The sequence below is a fragment of the Mobula hypostoma genome, chromosome 2 (assembly GCF_963921235.1).
Source record: "Mobula hypostoma chromosome 2, sMobHyp1.1, whole genome shotgun sequence".
NCBI lineage: Eukaryota > Metazoa > Chordata > Chondrichthyes > Myliobatiformes > Myliobatidae > Mobula > Mobula hypostoma.
This window is the reverse complement of record NC_086098.1, coordinates 3,754,190-3,778,752: the sequence shown is the minus strand read 5'-3', so window position 1 is coordinate 3,778,752 and position 24,563 is coordinate 3,754,190. Positions and strand designations below refer to the sequence as shown.

General features: G+C 42.0%; 1 protein-coding gene across 1 annotated transcript in view; it reads right to left on the bottom strand.

Moving 5' to 3' along the window:
• The window catches only part of mms22l (MMS22-like, DNA repair protein), a 297,601-nt gene extending 278,967 nt beyond the window's left edge, over nt 1–18,634 (bottom strand). The window contains exons 1-3 of the mRNA XM_063033047.1: nt 18,546–18,634; nt 14,236–14,415; nt 3,986–4,111 (exon numbers count right to left, since the gene is read on the bottom strand). Coding sequence (XP_062889117.1) covers nt 3,986–4,111; nt 14,236–14,415; nt 18,546–18,634 — 395 coding nt within the window. The remainder of the gene's footprint in view (nt 1–3,985; nt 4,112–14,235; nt 14,416–18,545) is intronic.
• Nucleotides 18,635–24,563: the final 5,929 nt, after the last annotated feature.

The window sequence follows — 24,563 nt, the reverse complement described above, 5'->3', positions numbered from 1 at the left end:
GTTTCCTATGGTGAGGGTACTCAGAACTAGAAGGCACAACCTCAAAATTGAGGAATGACCTTTTTGAACAGAGGTAGGGAGGAATTTTTTTAGCCAGAGATTAGTGAATCTGTCGAATGCTCTGCCACACTGCAGTGGAGGCCAAGTCCATGGGTATATTTAAGGCGGATAGTTTCCTGATCGGTCAAGGCATCAAAGGATATGGTGAGAAGGCAGGTATATGGGGTTGTGGGATCCGCGATCAGACATGTTTGAATGGCGGAGCAGACTCGAAGGGATGAATGGCCTTAATTCTGCTTCTATATCTCATGGCATCTGTGCTGGTGGTGTCCCAGCAATGATTGGCGCCATGAGAGGCTTCGTTTCTCTTGTGAAAAAATAAAATCCTGACTTGTCACAACACACTACTTTCTTCACAGAGAGGTGCTGATGCCAAAAACTCTTGGAGATGAGCTGGAAAAAAGTTCTGTATGATGTGACGAAAATGGTTAAGTTTATTAAGCAAAGATCAATTCACCCGAGAATGTTTAAAGAACTGTGTGAAAACCTGGACAAAGAGTACACCAATCTCTTGTTACATACAGAAATCCGGTGGCTTAGCAGAGGAAGAGTTCTCATCAAGATGTTTGAGCCGAAAGGTGAATTACAGGAGCACTTTCAAGAAAACAGTAGGCCAGATTTTGCTGAGTGCTTTGAAGATGAAGAATGGCTGCAGAAACTAGCCTACTTAACAGACATCTTTCATCACATGAACTAGTTGCACAAACCACTGCAAGGCCATGGAGAAAATGTTTTGACTTCAAGGGACAAGATTCTTATACTTTATACTTTACTGTTGCCAAACAATTGGTACTAGAATGTACAATCATCACAGCGATATTTGATTCTGCGCTTCACACTCCCTGGATTACAAATATTAAATATTTAAAATATTAAAAATAGTTAAAATTAGTATACATTAAAAATTTAAATTATAAATCATAAATAGAAAATAGAAAAATGGGAAGTAAGGTAGTGCAAAAAAACCGAGAGGCAGGTCCGGATATTTGAAGGGTACGGCCCAGATCTGTCTTATCACAGTTGGAAAGAAGCTGTTCCCAAATCTGGCCGTACGAGTCTTCAAGCTCCTGAACCTTCTCCCGGAGGGAAGAGGGACGAAAAGTCTGTTGGCTGGTGGGTCGTGTCCTTGATTCTTGGATATAAAAGGAAACTGAATCTTTGGAAAAATCATGTTGCAAAAGGAAATATTGAAAATGTTTCCTCTGCTGCTTGGGCTTGAGAATGAAGAAGGATATCAGAAAGTCTGGAGTCGTATTGAAAACCTTGAAGAACTGCAGAACAAAATTGAACAGCATTTTTCCTCGCAAACACAAGGAATTCTGCAGATGCTGGAAATTCAAGCAACACACATCAAAGTTGATGGTGAATGCAGCAGGCCAGGCAGCATCTCTAGGAAGAGGTACAGTCGACGTTTCGGGCCAGGACCTTTCATCAGGACTAACTGAAAGAAGAGCTAGTAAGAGATTTGAAAGTGGGAGGCAGAGGGGGAGATCCAAAATGATAGGAGAATGATAGGATAGAGTATTTTTCCTCTCTTTCAACACAAGTGTATGACTGGGTGAGGGACGCTTTCTCTGAATTTTCCACTCAGCCTGAGAACTTGACTTTGAGAGAAGAGAAACAACTTTGTGAGTTGCAGTCTGATCGTGTACTCAAGATGAGATTTAATGACCTGACCCTGGACAAGCTCTGGATTTCTGTGAAAGAAGAGCATCTTGCCATTCATAGGAAAGCAGTGAACATTTTGCTGCAGTTTTCAACTTCTTACATGTGTGAGCAAGCTTTTTCTTATTTAACAAGCATCAAGAGTATGGATCAAAATTGTCTCATTTCAGTTGAAATGAAATCTGTGTGTGCTTATCTCAAGTCTGACCATAACTGAGTATTTATGCAGCAAAAAAACAAGCACAGGTTTCACATGATAGGCAGACGTCGATCCCAGGGGATCATGGGTTTGCGCCTCTGGTGGACTGTGTCCTCTCGAGGGCGCAAGCTTGGGCAGGAAGATTTGAAGAACCGGCTGTTGCCCATGCAGGCGATTCCTGCTCTCCACGTCACTGATGTAGTCCAAGGGAAGGGCAAGTGCCAATACAGCTTGGCATCAAGTGTTGTCACAGAGGTTGCCAGAGTGAAGTTGTAAACAACATCAAACTGCCTTAGGGACACGGGCTCCAGATTTCTTCCTCGGGGTTTACTCCCGAAGTCTTTCCCATGGGTGGGTATGGCCGCAAGGCAGCAGAGATTTAAAATCAGAGGTTTCACATGCTAAGCCTGTATTTCACGTAGTAGGAAAACGTTTTTTCAAAGCTTTGTAAAAAATTGTGTGTTAGGCTAAATTTTAATTCATATTGCTTTGGCTTATGGTTTTTTGTAACTTTACTATTCAACATTGTCAATAAATTTTCATGTTGTAAATAGAATTAATAAAATCAATTTCTAACCTTTATCTAAATTAAATCTACTGAGCCTATCTTTAGAAAAATTAAATCCCATTTTGGCTTAAGCCAGTTACTTAACAGAAATTTCCTATGTTTCCCTAATGAGTTCTTAAAATTTATGAAAGGGAAAGAAAGAGATTAATTTCAAGAAAGGTAAACTAAGCTTAACTACCTGTACTTTTCAAGAAAGGTTGACTAAATATTCATTTTCTACTCGAAAGGCATTGACAATTATTTTTGGATTATTATATCTACAACTACTGATCACGCTAATGTACCGTGAGCTCTTGATATAATAATTCTTACACAGGGGTTCCCAAAGACTTGAAAATTATTTCAAGGGTTCCTCCAGGGCGAAAAGTTTGAGAAAGGCTCGTGTAGATGATAAGATGCATGATCACAATGATAAGCAACAAATAAATTGTACAATCTGGTTAGCACTACAAGTTGAAGGACATAACATTAACAAAACATCCTCAATACTGTTACATTTCTGCAGATGACAATAAACTCAAATGTGCTAGGCATTGTGATTAAGGGAAAGGTCATAATCAGAATCAGGTATACTTGTGGTGAAATTCAAATGAGTAAAGATTCAAAACTCAAGATTGTTTACTGTCATTCTTCAGCACACAAGTGTAAAGGAGAACAAAATGGTTGTTACTCCACATCCAATGCAGCATAAAAACACAATAAGCATAAAGAAGACAATAAAAACAAAAAAATATAAATATAAAAGCAATCCTAGAAAAACAATGTACGTAACTGACTGTATGTATATAAAGTGAAGCTAGGTAATGTGTATGTAGTGCTGGTTAAGCACAGTTAAAACTGCTTTTCAACATGTTAAATGCACTCAGGTTAAAATTAGCTTCAAGTAATTTTTCTACTTTAAAAACTACCAGTGGAATCAGTTCTGCAGTATTACTAATCCTTAAATAACAGAACCCACGATAATACCTATAATATTGCATACGATAATGCAACACGAGACATCCTGCAGATGCTAGAAATCCCAGAACAACACACAAAATGCTGGAAGAACTCAGCATGTCAGACAGCAACTATTGAAATTAATAGAGCCGAGGTTTCTGGTTGAGACTCTTCAAAGGGACTGGAAAGGAAGGGGGAAGAAACCAGAATGGGGAGGGGGTGGTGGGGGGAAATGAGAACAAGCCAGAAGGTGATAGGTGAAACTAGGTGAGGGGGATGTGGGTAAGTGGGGCAGGGGTGGGGACATGAGAAGCTGGGAGGTGATAGATGGAAAAGGTAAAGTGCTGAAGAAGGAATCTGATAGAAGAGTGAATCATAGGAGAAAGGGATGGACAGTGACACCTGAGGAAGGTGAAAGGCTGGTGAAGAGAAGAGAAAAGGGGGAACAATAAGCTAATCCTACATTCAGAATGCTTTTGATAATATAATAGATTCTACACATTCTTTCAGGTCATATGAAAATTTAATCATTCCTGTATTTCAAGCACTTATACCTCAGTAAGCCAAACAGAAGATGTGGTGATTCGACAAGCGCCATTTCAGTCACCCACTGAAAGCCAAATATATCCACTGTGTCAGCTCCAAAGCACGTAGGGGAAGGATCCAATCTTAGAAGCAACCTTAAAAGAACATATGGTATTAATTTTAACATCCAGCAGATTAGTGAAAATATATTTGGGGTCTCAAATCATGATCATGTTTCAGAAACGTGACAGCAAAACCCATTTAGTAACTGTCAAACAGGTTTCCGTGAAAGTTCAAAGCCACTCTGGTAATTAAAATGCACTTTCCTGAAGTGAATAATTAGAATAAATCTTTATGATACTTAAACAGGGACATGGGGACAATCATCACCGGGCAGTAATCCATTGGACAAAATTGCCTGTCTCTTTCTATTGTCACGCACCCTGTGACGGGTTAAAGATCCAGCAGAAATGGAAAACACTTTGGAGTCCAGTATTGCTATTAACTAATGGTATTTATTAGTAACTATGCAATACAGTAATATAAAATCAGATAGATAAAACAGGTTAGCAATGATTATATATAAGTGTGGAACTATATATGAAAACCAAGCTTCTTCAAGTCTAGGGGTAAATAGATAGTCTTACAAAGAAGAATAAAGTTCAGTTCAGTTCGTGATATTGAGTTGAGTAGTGATGGAGAGAGAGAGGTGTTTGGTTCTTCAGGTGAGCTGATGCTGTCGATCTTCCCGTTGTCCTCCGAATTCCTTTAGAAGTCACCGACTGTGACCACAACAAAGGGGATCGTTCTTCTGTGGTGGAATTATCAACCCAGGCAAGGGTTGGACACAAGAATAACTCCCCACCAGTCACACCCTTTTCACACTGCGAGAGCCACTGATCGATCCGCCTGATCAATCCTCCAAAACCCAGCTTTTCTGTGGGCACAACAAAGCTCATTCAGTGTCCAAAACCATGTGTCTGTAGGTCTAACAGCTGACCTTCTATTTATCTCACCGTGCTGAACACCAGCCGTCCATCAAGCAGCTCCTCCTTTCTTGCTCTGTAAGAACTTGGAAGCTGCCAGTGTCCTTGCAGAAGTGTAAACATGCTGCACAGAAACCATAACACCATCTCCAAGCCATCTTTGCCTCTCTCTCTCTCTCTCTTTAACAAGCTGTCTTTGTTCCACAACTCTCTCTCTTTCTTTTTAAAAGCACAATTCGTTGGGGTAATTCAGGTCCCCTAGGGGTACATAACACTATACACAGCTTTTCTCTTTTCATCATCTTAACTTCAGTTCAGACAGATTCCACAATGGGAAGCTGACAAGTTTCAAACTGACACTCATTCGAAAAAAAACAGTAGCATTATTCACTCGATGTTTTCACCTGAGGCTCTTCATTAGGACTGGCATGAAACCTCCAATGCACAGCATTGCAAGAGGCTGCTCAGGGTTGTAGACTCCAAGTTCAAAGTGTGTATACCTTATATAATCATCATGAGGTTCATCTTCTTGTAGGCAGCCACAAAACAAACACAACAGAATCCATGAAAAACACAACACAAAGACAGACAGGCAGACATCAAATGTGCGATAAATATTAGGATCAATATGCCCTTCCTGCGAATACACTGCCCCAAGCTGTCACCTTGATAGAGTCAGACCAGGCTCGGCAGATATACCACAATTTCCTCACACTTGTCTTTTGACAGAGGTTTGTCAAGAAGGCAAATGCAATGTTGTCCCTCATTGCTAGCCAGATTGAATTTAAGAGCATGGAGGTTATACAGAAATCTACTGGAGTACCGTGCGCAGTGTGGTCTCCTGACTTGAGGAAAGATATACTATCATAAGAACATAAGAAACAGGAGCAAGGGCAGTCCATCCAGCCCATCGAGCATACCCCACCATTCAATAAGATCACAGCTGATCTGTCCATAAACTCAGCTCCATCTACCTGCCTTTTCCCCATAACCCTTAATTCCCCTACTGTGTAAAAATCTGTATCTTAAATATATTTACTGAAGAAGCCTCAACTGCTTCACTGGGCAGAGAATTCCACAGATTCACCACTCTCTGGGAAAAACACTTTCTCCTGATCTCCATACTAAATCTTCTCTCCTGAATCTTGAGGCAATGTCCCCTAGTTCTAGTCTCACCTACCAATGGAAAAAACTTTCCTACTTCTATCTTACCTATCTCTTTCAAAATTTTGTATGTTTCTATAAGATTCCCTCTCATTCTTCTGAATTCTAGAGAGTATAGTCCCAGGCGACTCAATCTCTCCTCATGGGTTAACCCCTTCATCTCTGGAATCAACCTGGTGAACCTCCTCTGCACTGCCTCCAAAGCCCGTATATCCTTCCTCAAGTATGGAGACCAGAACTGCACACAGTACTCCAGGTGCGGCCCAACCAGTACTCTGTATAGTTGCAGCATGACCTCCCTGCTCTTGAATTCAATCCCTCTAGCAATGAAGGCCGACATTCCATTTGCCTTCTTAATAACCTGTTGTACCTACAAACCAACTTCTTGCGATTCATGAACAAGCACTCCCAAGTCCCTCTGCACAATAGCATGCTGCAGTCTTTCACCATTTAAATAATAATCTGCTCTTCTATTATTCCTTCCAAAGTGGATGATCTCGCATTTACCAACATTGTATTCCATCTGCCAGACCCTGGCCCACTCACTTAACCTATCCATATCCCTCTACAGACTCTCCACATCCTCTGTACAATTTGCTTTTCTACTCAGTTTAGTATCATCAGCAAATTTTGCTATGCTACACTCAGTCCCCTCTTCCAAATCATCAATGTAAATGGTGAACAGCTGCGGGCCCAGCACCGACCCCTGCGGCACCCCACTCACCACTGACTGCCAACCGGAGAAACACCCATTTATACCAACTCTCTGCCTTCTATCGGTTAACCAATCCACTATCCATGCCAATATACTTCCTCCGACTCCATGCATCCACACCTTATTTATAAGTCTCTTTTGTGGCACCTTATCGAAAGCCTTCTGGAAATCCAAGTATATGACATCCACCTGTTCCCCTCTATCCTCTGCACTCATTATGTCCTCAAAGAGCTCCAGTAAGTTTGTCAGACAGGACCTGCCCTTTCTGAATCCATGCTGCTTCTGTCTAATGGAAGCACTCATTTCGAAATGTTTCGCTATTTCTTCCTTTATGACAGCTTCAAGCATTTTCCCATTGGAGGTGGTACAGAGGAGGTTCACCAGATTGATTCCAGAGATAAAGGGATTAATCTATGAGGAGAGATTGAGTCGCCTGGGACTGTACTTGCTGGAATTCAGAATAAGAGGGGTTCTCAGAATCAGAATCAGGTTTACTATCACTGGCATGTTGTGAAATTTGTGATTATGTGGCAGCAGGACAATACAATACATAATAATAGAAACTGTGAATTACAGTAAAAGTATGTAACCCTCTAACCAGGGCCCATACACCAACTTGGTTTGTTAGCTGAATTTGCTAACAGCCATGTGACTCAACAGTGAGAAGGTTGCCTTTCATAGGCAATACACACCTAGGAGGTCGCTATGATTTGGGGTTCAACCAAACAAGTACGTCAGAATGTTCCGATTAGAGGAACGTTGAATTGAGTGAATGCTGTGTAAATACTGCCCACTCACAGTTATTGATAACACAGAAATGACAGATCGTACACCAGTATAAAATTATAAAGGAAGTATATTTACCAAATTTCCAGCTTTAACAAACACTTGATCAGCTGCACTTTCAACAGTGCCAAAAGCATCTTCCAGAGCTTGCAGGTCATTAGCTGACATGGCTGAGAGATTTTCTGCCTGAAGGAACCTCACCAGATCAGCTGCCAGGCCATTAAGTTCTTCATTGGACGTGGCATCAAGTTACAGGGAAAAGGCCACGGAGTGGGGTTGAGGGGTATGATAGAATAGCTGAGCAGACCTGATGGGCCAAATGGCCTAATTCTGCTGCTATGCGTTATAGTCTTAAGATCTCTATCAGTCGCTACTATCTGAGCTCTGAGCACAGCCATTCACCCAGTAACTGAGATGTCTGCCCAGCCCAGGCCTCATATTCCTCTTCCCCAGAAACACTCCCAGCCTACAATAACTTTGGCTCTCTGCAGATATACTTTTGCATTTATCAGCCAGTGATGTAATAGACAAAACAAGCTCAGAATTTAAATCAACCGTTGAATGACTCACTAGACCTTTCGCATCAGATAACTCTGCAGAAATGAGAGCAAGTTGTCTTTAAAGTCTCTGCCCTCAGCAACAGGAAACTCAACTTCCAGTTCAGCACCCTCATTTACACTCCCCGCTTCTCTGAAAGTAGGGACAGCCCAAGGCCCCGCCTCTCCAGGGATACCAAGCAGATCCACTGCCATCACATTATCACTAGTCTGAACTAAAACGGCATCTTTGCCCGTCGTTTGGTCAAACTGCTGTTCCATGATCGTAATTTGCCCTAATATTTCAACAATTATATATCGGCATCCGTTAGTCTCATGAGACCATGGATTTGCGCCTTGGAAGGGTTCCAGGGCGTCGGCCTGGGCAAGGTTGTATGGAAGACCGGCAGTTGCCCATGCTGCAAGTCTCCCCTCTCCACGCCACCGATGTTGTCCAAGGGAAGGGCATTAGGACCCATACAGCTTGGCACCGGTGTCGTCGCAGAGCAATGTGTGGTTAAGTGCCTTGCTCAAGGACACAGCACGCTGCCTCAGCTGAGGCTTGAACTAGCGACCTTCAGATCACTAGACCGACGCCTTAACCACTTGGCCATGCGCCAACACTATTGCAACAATACTTAAAACCCTAACCAACAGTTCAGATGGGCTGCAGATATCCACCCTACTCAGAACACAAGCACTGGTTACAAGTAATCCATTTCAATCGCACCAGTGCTTAATCCCTGCGGCATCCATAACCAGGTATCTTAATCACTAACACTGGCTTAGACACAAAGCCACTTAATCAATTCTTAGAGCAATTACACAGTATTCAACAAATTCCACCCAGGATAATAACCCCCACTATGAAACCCCTTTTAATGGGCAACTCTAGAGATGTAGCTCGTTAACCCCTCGCTAACAGCAGTGAGAAAACCACCTTTCTCAAACTCCTTTTGTCTAGGGTAGATATGACTTGGGTCCTGCCAAACCCGTGAGTTGTGATGTCTCACCCACACAAACCCGGCCTGTGTGAATACTGTATATATACTGCCCCCATGCAATTGGCCATCAGCAAGAACTAACAGCTCGTACACTGTTCATGTAAAGAAAGTATATTTACAAATGTGAACTTTATTGAACAGTTAGTAGGAAAAAGAAATGGCGACCAGTGGTGTTCCGCAGGGATTTGTTCTGGGACCCTTCCTCTTTCTGATTTTTATAAACGACCTGGATAAGGAAGTGAGGGGGGGGTTAGTAAGTTTGCTGATGACACAAAGGTTGAGGGTGTTGTGGATAGTCTAGAAGGTTGTCAGAGGTTACAGTGGGACATCAATAGGATGCAGAACTGGGCTAAGAAGTGGCAGATGGAGTTCAACCCAGATAAGTGTGAAGCGGTTCATTTCGGTAGGTCAAGTTTGAAGACAGAATAGAGTATTAAGACTCTGGGCAGTGTGGAGGATCAGAAAGGTCTTGGGGTCTGTGTCCATAGGACACTCAAAGCTGCTGTGCAAGTTGACGGTGTTGTTAAGAAGGTGTATGGTGTGATGGCATTCATCAACCGTGGGTACTGGCCCACAAAGTACCAAGGACATCTTCAGGGAGCAATGTCTCAGAAAGGCAGCATCCATCAGGTAGGAGGTACAGAAGCCTGAAGGCACACACTTAGCGATTCAGGAACAGCTTCTTCCCCTCTACCATCAGATTCCTAAATGGACATTGAACCTTGGACAGTACCTCCCTTTTTTTTTTAAATATACAGTTTTTCTGATTTTTGCACATTTTTAAATCTATTCAATACACATATACTGTAATTGATTTATTTATTATTATTATTTTTAGAAACATAGAAAACCTACAGCACAATACAGGCCCTTTGACCCACAAAACTGTGCCGAACATGTCCCTACCTGAGAAATTGCCTGGGGTTACCCATACCCCTCTATTTTTCGGAGCTCCATATACCTGGCTAGGAGTCTCTTAAAAGACCCTATCGTTTCCACCTCTACCACCCTTGCTGGCAGTTCACTCACCACTCTCTGCGTAAAAAACTTACCCCTGATATCTCTTCCGTACCATTTTATTTATTTTTTTTTCTTTTCTATATTATGTATTGCATTGAACTGCTGTTGTTAAGTTAACAAATTTCACGTCACATGCCAGTGATAATAAACCTGATTCTGATTGAGTTCAGGAGCCGTGAGGTAATGTTAATGTAAGATGCTGATCAGGCCCCACTTGGAGTACTGTGTTCAGTTCGGGTCACCTCACTACAGGAAAGGTGTGAATACTATAGAGAGAGTGCAGAGATTTATGAGGATGGTGCCTGGATTGGAGAGCATGCCTTATGAGAATAGGCTGAGTGAACTTGGCCTTTTCTCCTTGGAGCGTCGGAGGATGAGAGATGTATAAAGTGATGAGAGGCATTGATCGTGTGTATAGCCAGATGCTTTTTCCCAGGGCTGAAATGGCTAACATGAGGGGGCATAGTTTTAAGATGCTTAGAAGTAGGTATAGAGGGGATGTCAGGGTTAAGCTTTTGACATAGAGAGTGGTGGATGTGTGGAATGCACTGCTGGCGACAGTGGTAGAGGTGGATACAATAGGGTCGTTTAAGACACTCTTAGATAGGTGCGTAGAGCCTAGAAAAATACAAGGCTGTATGATAGGGATATTCTACACAGTTTCTGGAGTAGGTTACATGGTCGGCACAACATTGTGGGCCAAAGAGCCTGTAATGTGCTGTAGGTTTCTATGTTTTCTGTTCCATAAAAGGGAAAAAATGACAACGGTCCATCACAGTTAACCCAGTCCAAATGTGTGCACAAGCTGGACATCTCGAAGTTGTCTTAAACCCATGCGCTGCACCCACAGTCTGAGTGAAAACCCACACCACGTTCCGAATGTCAGGGAGCATCGGTCCTTGCTCCTTGAAGCCACTCATCTGCAAAAAGCACCTTGTGCAACATGGACGGATCCTCAGCCAACTTCCCTCCTGTCTTTTCCCAACTCCCGCCAAAAAGACTTCGACTCACACCAGTGTCCGTCACAAAAACCTCTCTGCTCAGCGTTCTCTAGAACCATCTCCCAATTCCACCATCCTAACTGGCTGACACAACATTTTTAAGTCGAACAACAAAGCCAAAGCCCTTTTTCTTAGCTCAAACCCAATCAGAATGAAAGCAGCACAGAATGCTTCTACAGAGCTGCTAAAATGAAATACATACAGCATAGCTGTAAAAATCTTAACCAGGGCGTTACGGTAGTAATGAAAAGAAGTTATAACCTAGGTGATGATGGTCTTTAATGATAGATGCTGCCTTTTTGAGGCATCGTTCCTCGAAGACGTCCAAGATGCTGGGGAGACTATTTACCAAGATAGAGCTGACAGAATGTACAACTTTCTGCAGCTTATTTCGATCCTGTGCAATGCCCCCCTCCCCATACCAGACGGTGATGCAGCCAGTGATGCAACCATGCTTTCTATGGTGCATCTGTAGAAACTTGTAAGTGTCTTTGGCAACATAACAAATCTTTTCAAACTCCTAATGAAATACAGCCGCTGTCATGCCTCTGTAGCTGGATCAATATGTCTTGGATGTTGACACCCAAGAACTTGAAATTGATCACTCTTTCCATTTCTGATCCCTCTATGAGGACTGGTGTGTGTTCCCTTGTCTTATCCTTTCTGAAGTCCACAACCAGCTCTTTGGTCTTAATGGCATTGAGTGAAAGGTTGTTACTGTGACACCACTCAACCAGCTGATCCACCTTACTCCCGTACGCTTTCTCGTCACCACCTGAAATTCTGCCGACAATAGTTGCATCATTAGCAAATTTATAGATGGCATTTGAGCGGTACCTAGCCACACAGTCCTGGGGGTAGAAAAAGTAGAACAGTGGGCTAAGCACTCATCCTTGAGATACGTCAGTGAGGTAGAGATGTTATTTCCAATCTGCACAGATTGTGGTCTTCTGTTCAGGAAGTCGATAATCCACTTGCAGATGGAGGTAGAGGCCCAGGCTTTGGAGCTTTCTGATCAGAACTGCAGGAAGGATTGCGTTAAACGCTGAGCTGTTGTCAATAATCAGCAGCCTGATCTAAGTATTAGTACTGTCCAGGTAATTCAAGAAGCACTAGTGAAATCACATCCACTATAGACCTATCGTGGTGATAGGCAAATTGCAGTGGGTCCAGGTCCGTGTTCAGAAAGGAGTTAATTCTAGCCATAACCAAACTCGCAAAGCATTTCAACATGTAAGTGTGACTGGATGATAGTCGTTAAGGCAGCTCACCCTGCTCTTGGGCACTGGTATGATTGCTGCCCTTTTGAAGCAGGTGGGAACTTATGACTGTAGCCATAAGTGATTGAAAATGCCTTTGAACACACTGACAGTTGGTTGGCACAGGTTTTCCGAGCCCTATCAGGTACACCATAGGGGCCTGTCGCCTTGAGAGGGCTCATCTTCTTGAAAAGCATTCTGATGTCAGAGTCTGAGACAGAGATCAGAGGGTTCCCTGATACTGCAAAGATCCTCATAGCTGCAGCTTACTGAAAAATATAAAATTATGAAGGATCGAAAAGGCAGAGGCAGGAAAGTTGTTTCCACTGGTGGTGAGAACAAAACGAGGGGATATAACCTCAAGATACAGGAGAGTAGGTTTACAACAGAGATTAGGAGAAACTGCTTTTCTCAGCGAGCAGTAAATCTGTGGAATTCTCTAGCCAGGAAAGCAGTAGAGGCTCCTCAGTAAATATACTGAAGACAAAGTTACGTAGATAGACTTTTGCATATCAGGAGAAATGGCTGAGCTGAATTCATGGCCAGATCAGCTGTGATCTTATTGAATAATGTAGATGACCAACCCCTGCTCTTACTTCTTATAAGACCATAAGATATAGGAGCAGAATTAGGCCATTCAGCCCATTGAGTCTCCTTCACTACTCGATCCAGGCTGATCCATTTCCCTTTCAGCACGAATCTCCTGCCTTCTCCCCGCAATATAACTGTTATGGTCTATGTCTGTGACATTATTAGAAAACCATCGGGCAAAAGAGCAGAAATAGGCTATTCAGCCCATTGAATCCGCTCTGCTATTCGATCATGACTGATTTCTTTTCCCCTTTCAACCCCATTCTCTTGCCTTCTGCCTGTAAGCTTTGATGCCCTGACTAATCAAGAACATATCAAACTCCACTTTAAATACTGTACATCCAAAGACCTGTCTTCTACAGTCGTCTGTGGCAACAAATTCCAGATTCACCACCCACTGGCCATAGAAATTATTTATCTCTATTCTAAATGGACATTCATCCATACTGAGGCTATGCCCTGTGGTCCTAGACTCCTCCACTGTAGGAAACATCTTCTACATACCCACTCTGTCTGGGTTTTTCAACATTCCCCCCACCTCCATTTTTCTAAACTCCAGTGAGTACAGGCCCACTGCCATCAAACGCTCCTCATATCATAACCCTTTCAATCCCAGAATCATTGTCGTGAACCTCCTCTGAAGCCTCTCCAACGTCAGCACATCCTTTCTTAGACAAGTGACGCAAAACTGTCCACAATACTCCAAGTGAGGCCTCACCGGTGCCTTATAGAGCCTCGGCATCACATCCTTGCTTTTATATTCAAGCCCTCTCAAATGAATGCCAGCAGTGCATTTGCCTTCCTCACCACTGACTCAACATGCAAATTAACCTGCACGTGGACTCCCAAGTCCCTTTACACCACAGATTTTTGAATTTTCTCCCCATTTAGAAAATAGTCTGTGCTTTTGTTCCTTCTATTAGATGCATGACAATGCACTCCCCAACACTATATTCCATCTGCCACTTTGCTGCGCATTTTCACGTTCTTATGACGTCAAATCAGTCATATGGTTGCCGATTGCTCCTTTTCTCTGGGCTTTAGTGAATACTCATGAAGTGATAACTCAAAGAAAACTCATCAGATGATACTGCGGGAAATATGGTCTAATCAAGATGAATAAGGTTATTGTTATGGAGGATCATATTATCCACAATTTGAGAACCTTCATCCAACAGAAATACTAGCTGCACAGTACTAGTTTCTATAATACGTACCGGTTTAGTGATCCACTTGCCAGATAGCCGTGAGGAGAGAAGGGTTTCACTGCATCGCACTGTCCCAAGGTACAGGAGAAGCAGGGAGGTCTGCAGCATTGCATGTCCGTCTCCATTCTCTCCATTTCGCAAGGAGAGACAGGAGGGGTCAGAGATCCTCCAAATTCATCATCCATTTTCCTGGAAAACACACTGCCGTGAATTGTTTCAGCCACAGGTCCATACAACTGTTTTTTTTTAAATTGTAAGAAAGGATGTGCTGGCATTGGAGAAGGCCCAGGGGGGGTTCACAAGAATGATCCCGGGAATGAAAAAGTTATTGTACAGAGTGTTTGATGGCTCTAGAGTTTGGAAGAATAAGGTTGGATCTCATTGAAAACTATCAAATATTGAAAGGTCTGGGTAGAGTGAGCATGGAGAGGATGTTTCCTATAATTGGGGAGTCTGGGACCAGAGGGTACAGCCTCAGAATACAGGGGCATCCATTTAGAGTGGAGAGGAGGAGGGATTTCTTTACTAGAGGGTGGCGAATCTGCGGAGTTTGTTGCCACAGATGTCTGTGCAGGCCAGGTCATGGGTATACTTAAAGCGGAGGTTGATATGCTCTTTATTCGTCAGGACATCAAAGGTTACGGGTAAAAGTCAAGAAAATGGGGTTGAAAGGGAACATAAATCAACCATGATTGAATAGCGGAGGAGACTCGGTGGCTGAATGGCCTAATTCTGCTCCTATGCCTGATGGGCTTCGAATGTCACAAACATAGATTAATAAGTCACAGTACTAACGATAAACAAGTAACGATAAACAAACTTCTGTCAAAATTAGCAGATATGAAAACAAGAAAATATTCACAAGAAATGTTGGTTGCTTTCCAGAGCATACTTACTGATACTAAAGCTCTGATCAGTGAATATGCTCAAATACTCTAACCTACAGTTTCAGTACTGTACTCTAGAGAACTAAGGAACTGTACTGATACGACAAAAGACAGGTGAGCGCCTCGTAGAAATCACCTTCGTCATAAAAACAAATTAGACCTATCTTTAAATCTTATGCATATCATAGTGCATGTTATCCATAACACCATGTATATGTCACCCATGACCAACCCCCCTGCTTTAGCTGCCCTTCATAAATATTCATATTAATGTTCTGTCTCTCTATCAACTCTGGCACCAATGAACTATCACTCTACTACATAGGTCCAGCTATTATACACAGGATGTATAACCCTGCCCTAGTATAAAACCATGCCTTGATGGGATATGTGGTCATGCTTTAGAACTGATTGCGCGAGTGCGAGATAGTACAGCAGTACAACGCTTTACTGGGCCAGCAACTCGAGTTCAATTCCTCTGCTGTCTGTCAGAAGTTAGTACATTCTTCCCAAGACATGTATTTTCTCCAGGTGCTTCAGTTTCCTCCCATATTCCAAAGAGGTACGGGTTAGTAGGTTGTCGGCATGCAACGTAGGTGTGGAAAACATAGCTACACTTATGGGCTGCCCCTAGCACATCGCTGGATTGTTGGTCGTTGACGCAAGCAATGCATTTCACTGTATGTTTTGATGTTTCATCTTTATAAAGAAGGTATTATAAAAAGCTAATTTCCATCTTTATAAAGGCAGGGGTTAAGATCAAAATTCAGATCACGCAGCCCCTAAACAGGCAGGTCACGGACAGGAGTTGGTTTATACAAGATTTTTGTGCTGAGCAGCTCACCAGTGTCACCGTGCTTCTGGCACCAACGTAGCATGGTTGAACTTGGACTGCTGGCTTTGTAAAGCATTATGCTAACTGCTATAGAACCCGTCCATACACCTACCATTGAGGACATCTTTAAGAAGGTGGCCTCCATCACAAAACCTCTGGCTAGGCCACATTTGGAGTACTGCATACAGTTCTGGTCACCCCTATAGGAAGGATAGTGAGGCTTTGGAGAGGGTGCAGAAGAGGTTTACCAGGATGCTGCCTGGTTTAGCGGGCTGTGCTATCACAAGAGGCTGGATGAACTTGGGTTGTTTTCTCTGGGGCAATGGAGGCTAAAGGGAGATCTGACAGAGGATTACAAGATTATGAGAGGCATAGGTAGAGTGGACAGACAGTATCTGTTTCCCAGAGTTGAAATGTCTGATACCAGAGGGCATGAACTGAAGGTGGGAGGGGTAGATTCAAGGGGGATGTGAGTGGCAAGTTTTTTTTATTCAGAGTGTCATGAATGCCTGGTATGGTGGTAGAGGCAAATACACTGGAGGCTTTTAAGAGATGTTTGGATGGGCACTTGGATGTAAGGAAGATGGAGGGATATTGACATGGTGTAGATAGCAGGGATTAATGCTTGGGTGTTTTTGATTTGTCTTTTAGCTGGTTCAGCACAACACTGGTATATGAGGTGTTGCTCCTCCAACCTGAGTTTAGCCTCGTCATGGCAGTAGAGGAGACCATGTATGGTCATACAGGTATCCCCTGCTTTTCAAACGTTCGCTTTACGAAACCTCACTGTTACGAAAGACCTACATTAGTACCCTGTTTTCGCTAACAGAAGATGTTTTTCACTGTTACATCGGTGAAACCTGAAACAGATTGGGGGACCGCTTCATCGAGCACCTCCGCTCCGTCCGCCAAAACAGACAGGATCTCCCAGTAGCCACCCACTTCAACTCTGCTTCCCACTCCCATTCAGATATGTCCATACATGGCCTCCTCTACTGCCATGATGAGGCTAAACTCAGGTTGGAGGAGCAACACCTCATATACCGTCTAGGTAGTCTCCAGCCCCTTGGTATGAACATAGAATTCTTCAACTTCCAGTAATTCCCTCCCCCTCCGTTCCCCTAACCCTATGTCACTCTGCCCCCTCCCCCAGCTGCCTACCACCTCCCTCTTGGTTCCGCCTCCCTCTACTACCCCTTGTGTTTTCCCCTATTCCTTCTTCACCTTTCCTGCCTATCACCTCCCTGCTTCCCCTCCCCCACCCCTTTATCTTTCCCCTTACTGGTTTTTCACCTGGAACCTACCAGCCTTCTCCTTCCCACCCTCCCCCCACCTTCTTTATAGGGCCTCTGCCCCTTCCTTCTTCAGTCCTGACGAAGGGTTCTAGCCTGAAACGTCGACTGATCTTTTCCACGGATGCTGCCTGACCTGCTGAGTTCCTCCAGCGTGTTGTGAGTGTTGTTTTGACCCCAGCATCTGCAGATTATTTTGTGCTTATACTTAATTAAGAGTTTGAACAGATTTGGTATGTCAACAAGAACACTCAAAATCTTCTATAGATATACCGTGGAGAGCATGCTGACAGGCTGTATCACTGTTTGAGATGGGGGGGGCTGTGGGCTACTACACAAGACTGAAAGAAGCTGCAGAGGGTCGTAAATTTAGTCCATCTTGGGTACCAGCCTACAAAGTACCCAGGACATCTTCAAGGAGTGGTGTCTCAGAAAGGCAGCATCCATTATTAAGCACCTCCAGCACCCAGGGCATGCCCTTTTTTCACTGTTACCATCAGCTAGGAGGTACAGAAGCCTGAAGGCACACACTCAGCGATTCAGGAACAGCTTCTTCCCCTCTGCCATCCAATTCCTAAATAGACATTGAACCCATGAACACTACCTCACTATTTTAATATATATTATTTGTTTTTGCACAATTTTAATTTATTCCATCTATGTATACTGTAATTTATTTACTTATTTATTTTCTTCTAGATTATGTATTGCATTGAACTGCTGCTGCTAAGTTAACAAATTCCATGACACATGCCGGTGATAATAATTCCGATTTTGCATGTCAATGATAATAAACAGAATTCTAACCCTCACCATGTGGGATATGCTCTCTTAATATTACAATAAAGTACAGGAGCCTGAACATCCGCACTCAATAATTCAGGAACAGCTTTTTTTTAAACCTCTGTCATTGGATTTCTGAACGATCCACTTAGAGTCTGTTTACTGCCTGACCTGCTGAATTCCTCCAGCATTTTGTGTGTTACTGTGTTAGTGATCCCTGTTATTGATTGTTTTTGCACTATTTTGTAATTTATAGTATTTTTATGCCTTTGCACTGTACTGTTACTGCTAAACAAAAAATATCGCAATGTTTGTCAGTGATAATAAATCAGCTTCTCTATCCATCTGGCCTCTATCTCGCTCAGTACGCTTCCCCTCTTTACACTGACTACTTCCCCTCTCCAGCAGCCAGTAACTTCATGGTGACCATCTTTGTCCTTCAAGTTAGTCTCTCTATGTCATCCCTTGCCAGCATCGGCGGCCACTGCCTGTACCACCCGCCCAGGTCTACATAATGATTACCTCCTGACTGTGGATCTTCTCCCCGGATTCTCCGCTGCTTTCTTTTCCTGCTTCGCGCCTTTCAGTGCCCTCCGACTCCGCATGCGCATTCCCGTCGTCAGCCGTCCGGCTCCAACCGCTGATTGGTCAACAAATACCAACCGCTTTGTGATTGGCTCGAACTTCCTTCGCTGCACTCTCCCCGCCTCCCCTCCACGACGGGCTTCCTTCAGTTAGGGACCGTCGACAATGATCCAACCTTTCCTCAGACGAAAATCATAATATAACGCAAGAAGATACAGAAGTATAGATGTGTTCGGATATGTCTTTCTTTTGTTGAAACTTTCAATTAAAAGTTAAATAGTTTCATTTCGCTACTTCAAAATTAACCATTCCATGAAGTGCTTGCGTTTTTATATATTTGATTTTGTGGCATCATCCCTTAGTGGAAAATACCAAAAGGTCGTCGCAGCAGAACTCAGTGAAGTGAGTTTTTACACCTTTTCATGAAATGACATCTACTTTCTACTTCGAAAAGTATCATAAAATAGCCTTCCTCTTATATACAGCTCTTCTTTAAAAACAAAGTGTACGCATGTCAAGCTCGGGAGTGTATCTTGTCATGTGGAGTGAAGCACCTTGCCTCAGACGCCCCAAAATAAAATAATTTCTGCTTGATCTGTAATTAAGACCAACTGGTAAACCAAAAGTACATATCTTTTGTTCTTGCTTCAAAAAAAGAAATCAGTTCAAATTAGGAATGTAATTGAATTGCTCATTGTATCAAAAATTAAAGCATTTAAAATGATTCAATGAATATAATTATTATTAATATTAAACTAAATATTTTATATGTTTACATATTCTGTTAAATGATTTATTAAAGTGAATCCTGTTTAATGAAACTAGACTCAAAGAAGCTAAACTTTTATTGTGCCTCTGTTCAGTTACTTATGTTTTCAGAAACAGTGATGCTGAACGATACTGGGTTATGAAGACTGTCTGTCCAGAAGAATTTTCAAAATTAGTATTATTTTATCTTTGAAACTAAAAACAAAATGCGGAATTGAGACACAAATGAAGTATGTTTAGATCTGGGGACTCCGCCTGAGATAAAGCCCTTCTGCTTCTTGCTGGGGCTCTCTCTGTCTGTGTGTATGTGTGTGTGTGTTCTTGTCTAATTAAAAAACAGAACATCACAGTTAAATAAAATTGCACCCAGGATAACCCGTATTTCCATATGCAGATTTATCGGCACTGACAACCCTCTCCCTCTCTCTTATTGTGTCTGCATTCCCCTTCTTATATATTCTTTTAAAAAATGAGACACAGAGAAAGAGAAATCTGATGCAGCTTTCTTCATTCTACAGTGAAAGAATCCTTCACCTTTTTTTCTATAATGTCTACAATGTGTTTTCCCCCAGATGTCCTGTCAGCCAGTGATTTGAGGAAATCAGCCGGGACTGTTTCAGATTTACAGTGAGCAACATCCCGTGTTTTTCCCCGTTCATGTCGCCGAAGGAAATGGCACAAAGATTTGAGACAGAGGGAATGAGAAAAGGAAAGAGAGTTCTCCAGAGGGAGATATATTTTTTGTTAGTATTGATAATATTTTATATGACAGCTGGGAACATTTGGTGAAGATGCTGTTATGTGCGGTCAAGTGGACTCTGCCCCTGTCTCTGGGCTTTAGCGAAAATCCGCAGAAATAAATCTCAACATTGTGTGAAACTGAGGTAAGAGGTTCTGTATGACCTAAAATATATTTAAGGCCTTTTTGTTAGATTTGCTATGATTGATTTTTTTCTCTCTGTACATATATGTAAAGCCTTAGGGAGCAGGGTCGTTAGGTGATAGATTTTTTTTGCCAACAACCACCTTAGAAAAATATGAACGTTTATTTCTTATTGTGTAAAATAACTATATATGTTGATTTAGAAAAGGTTTAATGCTATGCCATTTATTGTTAATGTAATCCTTTATATACATTTTATACATTATGTAACATTATCTCAAAATGCATCTATTGTTTACATTCTGCTATCATTTGTCTGATTATGGTAAATTGATTCATTACATTATGCAAAGTAGTACAGGTATTATTTTGATAACCATTGTTGACAACTGTATATTATTTAAAAGGATAAGTTGATTGCAATACGAATGGAATCTACAAAGAAATTGAGTGGACATCCTTGGAAAAAGGACAATTATGTTTAATTTTTACAATGTATCTTAAAATTGTTCTTTGTGTCAACTGAGTGAGAAAATTGCAGCACCCATTAGAATTTCTAATTTCACAACACAACACTGACAAGTAAGCTCATTCGGTGAATTATTCCCGTCTTTAATTTCCTCACTTAATGACAGTGTTCTGTAATCAGTGTGCAGAGGCTGTTCTACATGCATTATGTATGATGCCTGATACTTAATGCAGGACATTATGGAGCTCTTAGTGATTCAGTAATTAGTTTTCCATAAGGCAGTACTTGGATGTTAAACTGCTGGAACACATATTTCAAACACAGTATATGGTGTAACTAATGAAATTGCATCTTCTTGGATGGTCCATTGAGACTCCCAGTAAGCCTGTGCCTTTTCAAAAACATTATTAGTTTGTAGTTGTTTCATCTGAAATTGCAGAAAATTCGAGTGTCTTATTATGCAGTTTAATGCTGCTTTGCCAAATAAATTACATGCATCTTGTGAATATGCATTGTCCTAAGGTTCCAACTCGATTGTCTGTGCTTAATGTGATTGCCGTAAATTTGTTTTCCTGCTGTTCATAATCAATTTTTTATGGCATGGAACACAAACTTGTTATTTACCTCTCCTGCAAATGAAAGAATATCATCTTACAGAATTTAATCAACAGCATGACATCAATTGTATTACATGCTGCTCTTGCAAAGACTTTGCTCTTAAGCATTCTGCACTTTCCAATGTGTTGCTTGCACTGAGCCACAGCTGTTTAAATAATATTCAGAAACATATTGTGGACAATATGAAGTCACTGCTTAGCTTACACTGATCTTCAACATCATTATATTTTCATAATGATACATAGATTTCATATTTTTGCAGAGTTTCACCTAAGTTACAGGAGCCTTGGGTCTCACACTACCAGGTTCAGGAACAGTTATTACCCTTCAGTCATCAGGCTCCTGAACCAGAGTAGATAACTTCACTCACCACAACACTGAACACAATCTATGGACTCACCTTCAAGGACTCTACAGCTCATGTTCTCAGTATTATTTATTTAGTTATTATTTAGTTATATCATGCTTCTTTTTCACAGAGGCTGATTGTCACTCTTTGTGTGTGTATTTTATTGATTCTGTTGTACTTCTTTGTTCTATTGTGAATGCCTGCAAGAAAATGAATCTAGCTAGAATGTGGTGACATATACTATATGTACTTTGATAATAAATTTACTTTGAACTTCAAAGTTAAATTGAGCAAAACTTGTAAAAACTTTAAAGATTGACAGAGAATGCCATCAGGCTGGAATTAAAGTTTAGAAAACAGGTTCTAACTTATTTAAATTTGTCATCTTCATTTGACACTCCCATTAAAAGAGAAAGAACAAAATTAATAAACTTTTTCTTCACTATTTATCGTTAAGACTTATTGCAAGAAAGCTTGTAGAAAGGATTGCAAATTTTAGACAACAGATATTCTCATGCTTTCATTTTTAGCATGACATTGAGGACAAACATCAAATTACAAAATAGTTCATTCATAACATTCATATGACGTGAGCGATCATGGTCTTTCCATAACCATGATTGTTCTTGGCAAATTTTTCTACAGAAGTGGTTTGCCATTCCCTTCTTCTGAGCAGTGTCTTTACAAGACAGGTGATCCCAGCCATTGTCAATACTCATTATAGAGATTGTCTGCCTGTGTCAGTGGTCACATAATCAGGACTTGTGATATGTCGTGACTATACCTCGAGGTCGAGGATGATGGTCTTAGTTTCATACAGAGTGAAGACGCCTGTGCATGTATTTGTTTAATGTGTACTTGATGTTGCACTCCAAGAAGCACACGATACTTCACAAATCAACCAACTGATTCCAATGGCATGGAAACCATGACGATTGGAGCTGATGGATTTATTGCAGCCTTCATCTGCCTTCACAGCCGTTGAGTTCGAAGTAACTTCATCCGCCTGTTCCACCGTTGAGGTGTTGGTTGGATTGTTCTTTGTCAGGGACCTCACCCTCGACCTTACCACCATGGGTGACCCTACCAGGAGCATAGCTCCAGACGGCATTACTCTCGGGATCTCAGGACCACACAAGCTTCTCCACCGTGACAAGGTGACAATCCACGGAGAAGATTGTGATACGACCATCCACCACCTGCTCCCATTGGCTTTAAGTGACCCTGATTGGGGGCTAAGCAGGTGCAATACCTTGCCCAAAGGTGACCTGCAGGTTAACGAAGAGAAGCAGTGCTTTACATCTCATTAGGTAGAGACCCCACCACCGATAATACTACAACATCAGTTTTATGAAGACACAAAAAAGAGTTACAGATGCTAGAAATCTGGAGCAACAATAAAAAAAACCTAAGAAACTCTGGGTCAGACAGCATGTATGGAGAGAATCTGAACATATCTTCTTCTCAATGCTGACGCCAAGGCAGAGGTTCAAAGTTTTAAGACCAGCTTCTTACCCTCCACCATCGGATTTCTGAATGGCCCATGAACCTATGGACACTACCTCACCATTTTTGTCTCTCTTTTTGCACTATTTAATTTATACACGTGGGAAGTTGAGGATTGGAATGCTTTTAAAAACTAACAGAAGGCAACTAAAAAAGTCATTAAGATGTAAAGATGGAATAAGAAAGTAAGCTAGCCAGTAATATTAAAGAAGATACCAAAAGTTTCTTCGGATGCTGTGTACATACATCTATTGATGCTTCTGGACACATCTTCAGTGATGTTCCTGGAATCATCGGGTGTTTGGGGTCTTTCAACATCATACAACCTCCTCCAGGTGACCCAGCCGGGGCTGATCAGACCCCAGCTTGTGTCCAGATGGCTAGCTATTTATGACTCCATGGCTCCCCTCAGAGTCATAAGTAGCTAGCCGTCTGGAAGTAAAGTGTAAAAAGAGTGGATATTGGACTGCTGGAAAACGATGCCGGAGAGAGAGTAATGGGAGACAAGGAAATAACGGACAACCTGAATAAGTATTTTGTATCAGTCGTCACTGTGGAAGTCACCAGCAGTGTGGTGGAAGTTCCAGGTGTCAGGGTCATGAAGTGTGTGAAATTGCCTTTGCTAGGGAGAAAGTTCTTGGGAAACTGAAAGGTCTGAAAGTAGAAAGGTCATCTGGATGAGTTAGTGTACACCCAAACATCCTGAAAGAGGTGGCTGAACAGATCATGGAGGCATGAGAAATGATCTTTCAAGAATCACTCGATTCTGGAATGCTTACTGGAAGACTGGAAAATTGCAAATGTTAGTTCGCTCTTCAAGAAAGGGAATTATAGGCCAGTTATTCTGACCTCACTGGTTGGGAAGATGTTGGAGTCAATTATTAAGGATGAGGTCTCAGGATACTCAGAGGGTCATGAGAGTGTGGAATGACTTGCCAGCACATGTGGTGCATGCGATCTCCATTTCAATGTTTTAAGAGAAGTTTGGATAGGTATATTGATAGTAGTGTGATGGGGTCCTGAATTACCCCTCTGAACTGTTGTTTTGAAAAGAGAGAGAGAAAGAAAGAAAGAGAGAGAGAGAGAGAGAGAGAGACGAAGACTAACTTTTGGACTGTCACTTTAAGGCACGAGGAGGCACTGAGACTAACTTTTCTGCTGAGTTGGGGACAGAGAGAGAGAGCACCGAGCAGCTCGTAAGTCACTATGGTGACCGAGGGTGGTGTTATTTGATGGACAATCGATGTTACAGTTTCTCTGGGGCGTGTTTATACTTCCCAAGGACATTGCCTGCTAGTACACTCTTACACAGACAGAGAAGGGAGGAGTTATTTGAGAGACAGTTGGTACTCAGTACGGTGA